This window comes from Trichechus manatus, unplaced genomic scaffold, assembly GCF_000243295.1.
Source record: "Trichechus manatus latirostris isolate Lorelei unplaced genomic scaffold, TriManLat1.0 scaffold00111, whole genome shotgun sequence".
Taxonomy (NCBI): domain Eukaryota; kingdom Metazoa; phylum Chordata; class Mammalia; order Sirenia; family Trichechidae; genus Trichechus; species Trichechus manatus.
The window spans coordinates 969,435-978,018 of NW_004444047.1; the positions used below are offsets into that span (position 1 = coordinate 969,435).

The following is an 8,584-nucleotide window of genomic DNA, read 5'->3' on the forward strand; positions in this document are numbered from 1 at the left end:
TTCCACAACTCCGGCCACGCTCCGTAAGTTCCAACTCACCAGCTATCTCCCCAGGTGGACTCACCCAGTCTTTGCTCATACTGCTCCCCGGGCCTCAGACACCTTCACACCTTTCTACTTTCAGAAGCTGTACTCAACATCTGAGGCCCAGTTAAGCCACTTGCTCTGAAAAGCGTTCCCAGACTCCCCCAAAAAGTGCTGCCACCCTCCCTGGTGTTCCCCCCAAAATAGTAAATCACTCTATACTTACTCATTTCCACTTCTGTGCCCCACCTCACCCAATCCACACGGCCCTGGGACTGAATGAGGAAATGCTCCAGCTGGCAAAAAGCAGGGCTTGGATCACAGGATGGTCTACAACTCTTTTCTGTTAAGAACTGAGCGCTCTGTGATCTCATCCCCACAGCACCTTCCAGAGACAATTCTCCCTCACAGGTGAAGACTTCCTGTGGACCCCATCCCCACGTGATGGTGACAACTCAAGGAAGAACACTCATCTCAAAAGTCTTTTATTAACACACATAGGACCTCTGGTCATCGCAACAAAAAATTTATTTAAAAAACATCTTTTTCAAGGACATGAACGCTCGTTACATGTCTGATTTTGACCTCAAATCCCTGTAAGGTCTACTACCCTGATGTCATGGACTGAATGGTGTCCCCCAAACGTGTTTATCAATTTGGCTAGGCCATGGTTCCCAGTATTGTGTGACTGTCCATCATTCTGTCATTTGATGTGATTTTCCTATGTACTGTAAATCCTTTATCTATGATGTTGATAGAATGGGATTAGCAGCAGTTTGTTAATGATGCAGGACTCAATCTACAAGATTGGGTTGTGTCTTGAGCCAATCTCTTTTGAGAGAAATGGGAACTTTATACCACCAAGAAAGCAGTGCCGGGAGCAGAGTGCATCCTTTGGACCCGGGGTTCCTGCGTGGAGAAGCTCCTAGACCGGGGAAGACTGATGACACGGACCTTCCTCTAGAGCCGACAGGGAAAGCCTTCCCCTGGAGCTGATGCCCTGAATTTGGACTTATAGCCTACTAGACTGAGAGAATAAAGTTCTCTTTGGTAAAACCATCCACCTGTGGTACTTGTTACAGCAGCACTAGATGACTAAGACACCTGACGAACAAGAAGGGACTTCATGAGCCCTGGTGAATCCTTTCCTCGCTCCAGCCTCTCAAGGCCCTTTGTAAACTGTCTCTTTGATGCTATACTCTGAAGCCCCTGGAATGTGTGAGGGTCTGACAACAGTGAAGCTACTCCATCATTCCTTAGTCAAACATCTGTCACATAAGGTCAGCCAGGTTGTATAAATAAACTCACCTGACAGGGTTACACAATATACATCAGACAATGTTCCACAAAACATATCTCTCCTTTGTCTCATAGAGCAATTAAAGTTTTGAAATATATACAAACCCATCTTTCATCTCCAACTCAACTCCAATTCCCAGTCTCGTCCAAAGCAGTCTCACGCATGCTTTCTCCACCAGCTAGCAAGCACTACCTAGTGCCTCCTAAAGCTGAAGATCCTGACTCCAAGTCTTCAAGTGTTCCAAAGTTCCAGGAAGCTATCAGGCAGGTCATACAGGTAACAGCAAAACACAAGGCCATGCCCAGCATTTCAAACACACAGCAAAATAACTGGAACGAGGCCACCGAAACGTCTGTGTAAGCCCCATTTTCCTTATGAGAACATCTGACAATCTAAACCCATATCCAGGTCACCAGCCACCGGCCACAGGGAGACGGTTATGTTGGGGTCAAAAACATACAAAATAACGAAAAGGACAAACTGTTTCTTCAAGGAGTCCGTCTACCAGCTGTGAACCTGTAGCACAATGGGAATAAATTTACCATCAAGACGTTCTGACTCTCCAACTCCCAATCCTGATGTTTAAAAAAACTAACCACCGGTGAGAATGCGGTTTCTTTTAGACGGGACGCCCGCCTTCTAGAAAAAGACGGGACGCTCTGACACCCGCCTTCTAGAACAAGCTGGGCCTTTCTATTCCCCTCCCCCGTGTTTTCACTCTCCCGTTTTCCTCTACGACCTAGGTTTTGTTTGGTTTCCCCACCCCCCTTGGTACCCAGGCGGGTCTACCTCTGGCGACCGTCTTGTTAGAATTGATTCTTATGTTTCACAAAACACAAGCCTGGTTATTTCTACCTAATTACCAGGAGGAGGGAAAGGGCTGCACAATACCAGTATCTGCTAACTCCTAACCAACACCTGGCGCCCACCTATTTTCCCCTTGACCCCCCTTCGCTCTCACTGCCCAATCCTTGTTCATTGTTTTTTGGGGGGGGGGTGAATATACACACCAAAACATCTGCCGACTCAACAATTTCTACATGTAAAATTCAGTGACGTCCCACCGCCCAGCTTCTGGTGCAATGAAACTGGGGGTTCGCCCCTCGCCTACTAGTATTTCCACAGGAGCTGTCTGATCGAGCTTGGGGCGAATTCTGCGGCCGACCCCGCTCACGACGACTCGCTCCTCTCTATCCGCCGCACCAGCTCCACCAGCATCTCTGCCATCTTGGCCATCTCCCTGGCCTTCTCCTCGGCCTTCTCGCCCCTGGCGGCCGCGCCGTCGTCGGCGTTCTGGAGGTGGTTGAGCGCGCTCTCCTCCGACGCCTCCACCTGCGTCTTGATCTGGAGGAGCATACTGTCCATCTCCCACAGCTTGCCCCGGGTCCGCAGGTAGGCCCGGCCGCGCTCGCGGGTGAGCGCCGCGATGTCCTCCCGCATCTCGTGGATGACCGGCAGCAGGAACTGCTCGAAGTCCTCCTCGGGCTCCAGCACCTCCACCTCCTCGGGCTCCGCCAGCTCCACCACGTCCAGGGGCCGCATCTTCTGCTGCTTCGGGGCCGCGGGACCCACGGGCCTTACTCGCGCCCCTTGGGGACGGTCGAGCATCGGTGACTGCTGGGATGAATCGTGTTCCCGGATAAGCTGGAATTTCCTTTCTTCCTTCTAAGTCGCTCGCTTCAGGGATACCACGGCAACAGGGGCCTCCCGCGCAGGCAGCGAAGGGGCCAACAAAATGGACTGGCGCCGTCAAGCAGAGCTCTGCGTGTTTGCGGCCTTTCACGACGTGACTGGGCTCCTTTACGGTCCCGCCTCCGGCAGGCCCAAGGCGCGGGCGCGCACACGTAATGGGGCTCCACCGCGGCAGCGCGCACGCCGCCGCCCCTGCTTCCGCGCGCCCTGTCCCGCCCGTCCTCTAATCCGCCTTTGGGGGCGGAAGTGGCTAGCTATCTCTTCTGCAGGGCTTCTCGGGACGGGTTTTTATTATTGTTTTAATGTTAAAGTGACCCATCCCTCATGAATGAATAACAAGACTGGCTGGCGTTCAAGCAAGCGCTGCTCTAAGTGCTTAACAAATTTGAATTAACTCGTTTAACCCCCACAACAAACGTATGAGAGAGGCCCATATTACAGGTGGGTAGCTGGCTAGAAACCATGCTTATGGTCAGAATTTGAACCCAGAGCGATTTGGGTCCACCGCCCTGCCTATACGGTCGCGATGAGTCGGAATCGACTGGGCAAGGGTTTTTTTAACCGGGGGTCCCTGCTCTTGACTACCACAGAAACCGCTGGTGCGAGCCGCCCCTTCCTCTCTCTTTTGTGCTTTTGTTCTGGGGGAGATTTCTCACTGCCTTGGGTTGTTGTGGTCAGCAGCTTCTTAGGGACTCTCCACCAGACTGTAAGCTCCCCAAGGTAGAGGATCGCTTCAGGCTCTGTCCTCAGCCCCTCCTGGCAGCCTGGCTTCATGTAGGTCCTTAGGGGACGTTTTAGAGAGAAAGAATTCTTCCCTATTTTACCAGACTGTAGGCTCCTTGAAGACAGGTTATGGTGTTGGTCAGCTCTGTGTCTCACCACCCATCAGAGCCTGCAAAACATCAGGTGCTCACTAAATACTGCTTTAATATTCATGTAAACAATATTTTTTGAGCTCCAACAGTGTGCATAGGGGAAGGGATGGAGTATGTCTAGGCTTGCTCACCCAGTGCCCCACTAGCAATAATTTGGGGGGATCCTGCTTGCACAAGTGTCACAGATTGGCGCTCAGTTTTCCAGTGTTATAAATAAAGACCCGTGGTCCTGTTACCAGGTAGAAACCCCAGGTTCTGCTCAGTGTGACTGGTATTGGACAATAAACGAGAGACTGAGGTGGGAGAGCAGAAGAGGCACCTTTCTTTCATTGTGCAAGGAAAGGAGGCAGTCGGAGCTGCTGCTGCCAAGATTGCTCAGCGAGGGCGAGGGGAAAGGTTATTTTTAAGGTTTACAAGTAGGGAGTTCATACAAGTTACATCAGCAACGTTCTTAAATCATACTACACAGGTGCAATGGGGTTTACATACAGCTTCATGCATCGCCAGGATTTTTTATGCGGCAGGCCAACCGAGGGAACTAGGATTTTAATGCAAAGTTGTGGGGCCAGGCCAAGCAAAGGAAACAGGATTCTGATGCAAAGCTGCTTGAGGCAGTGGAATTCTCCACAGCCTGGATACCTCTGCCTCCGTCCCAGCCTGACTATCTATCAGTGGCAAGAGGCATAAGTGAGACAATGTGCACGAAAGTGTTTTGCAAACACCAAAGCACTAACAGGTATGAGTGGTAGTGGGATTGTCATTGATGTTAGACAATTTATGAACGTCTTTGATGCCAAAGGTTTTGGAGTGAGACTAATCCAGACCAAACCAAAATCAAACCAGTTGCTGTCGAGTTGATTCCTCCTCATGGAGACCCCCTGTGTTTCAGAATGGAGCTGCATTCCATAGAGTGATCTTTTGGAAGTAGATTGCCAGGCCTTTCTTCTGAGGCATCTCTGGGTGGATTAGAATCACCAACCTTTCAGTTAGTAGGTGAGTACTTAACCATTTACCCCACCAGGGACTCTTAGAATTAGCTCACTACTTGCTCTGTGGCCTTGAACAAACTGAGTAAGCTGAACACATCACTCTAAGTGTCAATTGCCCCATTACGGTAGGGTGGGCATTGGACACAACAGTCACTGAGCAGGGTGACTGTATTAGTAGTGTCACCTTTCACTATCAGAAGGTTCTGGTTTGGTAAATTGGCTTTGTTAAAATTATGAACTTATGTTCATTGAAGACATCATTGAAAAGAAAAAGCCAAACCTGTTGCCATTGAGTTGATTCCGACTCATAACGACCCTATAGGACAGTGTAGAACTGCCCCATAGGGTTTCCAAGGAGTGGCTGGTGGATTCAAACTGCCGATCTTTTGCTTAGCAGCCGAGCTCTTAACCACTGCGCCACCAGAGAGTGAAAAGGAAAGCCACAGAGTGGGAGAAGGTATTTACATATATATATATATATATATATATAGACAAATGACTCATATTCAGAATATATTGAGAACTCCTACAGATCAGTTTAAAAAAATCGATTAAAAAATAGACCACAGACTTGAGCCAGTACTTCAAAAAGAGGCTATCCAAATGGCCAATGAGGATATGAAAACGTGCGCAACTTCATTGTTATGGATTGAATTGTGTTCCCCCAAAATGTGTGTTAACTTGGCTAGGCCATGGTTCCCAGTATTGTGTGATTGTGCACCATTATGTCATCTGATGTGATTTTCCTATGTGTTGTGAATCCTACCTCTATGATGTTAATGAGGCAGGACTCAATCTGCAAGATTACCGTGTGTTTTAAGTCAATCTCTTTTGAGATATAAAAGAGAGAAGCAAGCAGAGAAACAAGGGGACCTCATTCCACCAAGAAACAAGAGCCAGGAGAATAGCATGTCCTTTGGACCCAGGGTCCCTGCACTGAGAAGCTCCTAGACCAAGGGAAGATTGATGACAAGGACCTTCCTCCAGAGCCAACAGAGAGAGAAAGTCTTCCCCTGGAGCTGGCCCCCTGAATTCAGACTTCTAGTCTCCGAGACTTTGAGAGAATAAACTGTTGGTTAAAGCCATCTGCTTGTGGTATTTCTGTTATAGCAGCACTAGATAACCAAGACATTCATGATTCAACAGGAAGATGCAAGTTGAAACCACAATGAGATAGCACTATACAACACTAAGATGGCTAAAATTAAAAGTACTGACAATACCAAGCTTGTGGAGGATATGGAACAATTGAAACTCTCATCCATTCCTGATGGGAACGTAAATTGATACAACTTTAGAACAAACTGTCTGGCAGTGGCTTTAAGGCTAAACATATGTCAACCCCTAGCAATTTGACTTCTAGGTATATACTCAAGAGATTTTGAGTGCATATGTCCACAAAAAGATGTATACAAGAATATTCCTAGCAGCATTATTATAATAACTCCAAAACTGAAACAACCCAAATGTCCATCAGCAGGAGAATAAATTAATAAATTGCAGTATAGTCCTTCAATGATGTATTAGTCATCTATTGCTGCGTAACAAATTACCCCCAATATTTAGCAACTTAAAACAACATTTATTCTTCCACCTAGTTTCAGGAGTGACTCAGCTGGCTCAGGATCTCTCATGAGGTTGCAGTCAAGCTATTGGCTGGAATTAAGTCACTTCCTGGCTTGTGTGGATCCACTTCCAAGATGGCTTGTTCATGTGGTTGTAGGAAGGAGGCTGTTCCTCGTAGCTGTTGTTAAAAGACCTCAGTTCTGTGATTGTGGGATTTTCCAGAAGGATGCTAACAAGGAAGTTGGCATCCCCTACAACAAGTGGATTTGAGAGAAAGGTATGCCATGCTGCCTTTATGACTAATCTCCAAGTCACATCATCACCTCTGCCTTCTATTCACAATAAAAGAGTCACTAAGTACAATACACCCTCAACAGGAGGGAATACACAAGGGGGTGAATATCAAGAGGTGGAGATCATTGAAGACCATCTTGAAGGTTGGTTAACACAATCTACTCTCTGGCCACTGATTTTGGTGACCATCCAACATGCAAACCACACTTTTCCCCACCCAAAGTTCCCCAAAGTTTCATCCTATTATAGCATCAGCTCCAAGTCCAGAATTTTGTTATCTATATTAAGTCAGGTGTGGATGAATCTCACTGAATCTAATTCCTTAGGTCCAGCTCCTAGAGTACAATTCTTGATCTGTAGACCTGTGAAACTAAAGAGACAAATTATCTTCCCCCAACACATTCAATATACAATGGTGGAGCAATCATAAGGTAGACATTATAGACATTTCTGTTCAAAAAAAGTGGGGGTGAGGGGGCAGGATGGAGGGCAGAAAGGAGTTACTGGTCCATAGAAATTCTGAAATGGTCAAGGAATGATTCTCCATAGCTCTCAGTTCCATCCTCTGGGCTGTTTGTTGCACCCTCTGAGTTATATTTTCTTTTTCATTAAAGATAGCATGTTTTCAGATGCACAGTTTTCTCAGCCTGCTTCCTGCTTGTAAAATTTTGGGGTTCCAAAGGACTCTTCATTTTGTACTGTCTCTGTCCCTTTCAGTCCAAGCTGCAGTGTTTCTGCTGATATAATTCTCTTTAAAACGCTGTAGGTCTCCTGTGCATCTTATGGGGGTTCATTTCACTAGTCAAAAGCCACACCCACAAATTCTTTCTAGATAAGCCCATCTCTACCTTGGGCTTCTCCTGATAATGCGAAGGGAGAAGCCCTTAACCTTCCTGGAAACCCTACTGTTTGATTGGGGGGACTTGTGAGGCACACCCTTCATCTCTGACTGAATGGGACTCTGAGGCACCAGCTTTGATAAGAGAATTTAAGAAGGATTTTACAGTCACATCATCAGTGTTATCTTTGGCATTACTGGCAGTATCCTGGTTTGATCTTTCTTAGGAAGCTATTTCTTAACTTTAGCATCATTTGCGGTCTGAAGAGACAGAGAATTTTCAAAATCATCCAGTTCCCGTTCCTTCCTGTTTTAAAAGACTTCCCTTTGCTTAGCTCTCTTCTCTCTCATTTCACTATAAGCAGCAAGAAGAAAACAGGGAGAGATGGGAGACCTTCATGAGTGTGGACATGTTCTACATCTCAATCTGGATGGAGATTACATCATGAATACGTATGCATTGTATGAATATGGGAGCCCTGGTGGCGCAGTGGTTAAGAGCTACAGCGAGCCACGGCTGCTAACCAAAAGGTCGGCAGTTCAAATCCACCAGCCACTTCTTGGAAACGCTTTGGGGCCGTTCTACTCTGTCCTAGGGTCGTTATGAGTCGTAATCGACTCGATGGCAATGGGTTTTTATATGAACATGTAAAAATTCATCAACGTGTATACTTGTGACTGGAGCCCCGGTTAGAGCTACGGCTGCTAACCAAAAATTCAGCAGTTTGAATTCACCAGCCGCTCCTTGGAAATTCTGTGGGGCAGTTCTACTCTGTCTTGTGAGTCGGAATCGTCTCCACGGCAATGGATTGGGTGTTTTTTTAGTTTTATACTTAAGACTTATGCACTTTACTAAATACATGTTATACCTTCATTCATGTTATACTTCATTCCCAGTTTAGGCAGCTTGAGTGTAAGCGCGCGCGTGTAGGGGTCGCGGCTCCGCGTGCGTGCGCCGGAGGAGGGGCGGGCGCGCGCCGTGAGCGTGGGCGCGCCGGAGACCGGA

At 47.3% G+C, this 8,584-nt stretch overlaps 1 protein-coding gene across 1 annotated transcript; it reads right to left on the minus strand.

The window, feature by feature from the left end:
• Positions 1–1,039: 1,039 nt before the first annotated feature.
• Positions 1,040–3,031, minus strand: LOC101344150 (MORF4 family-associated protein 1-like). The gene is made up of 2 exons (XM_004383496.2): positions 2,335–3,031; positions 1,040–1,840 (listed from the first exon to the last, which is right to left on the minus strand). Exon 1 carries the CDS (start codon positions 2,930–2,932, stop codon positions 2,495–2,497), a length of 438 nt encoding a protein of 145 aa, XP_004383553.2. The 5' UTR covers positions 2,933–3,031; the 3' UTR covers positions 1,040–1,840; positions 2,335–2,494.
• Positions 3,032–8,584: the final 5,553 nt, after the last annotated feature.

Excerpts from the sequence above, each read along its gene's own strand:
- LOC101344150 (XM_004383496.2), bottom strand. The coding sequence starts at position 2,932 with ATGCTCGACCGTCCCCAAGGGGCGCGAGTAAGGCCCGTGGGTCCCGCG.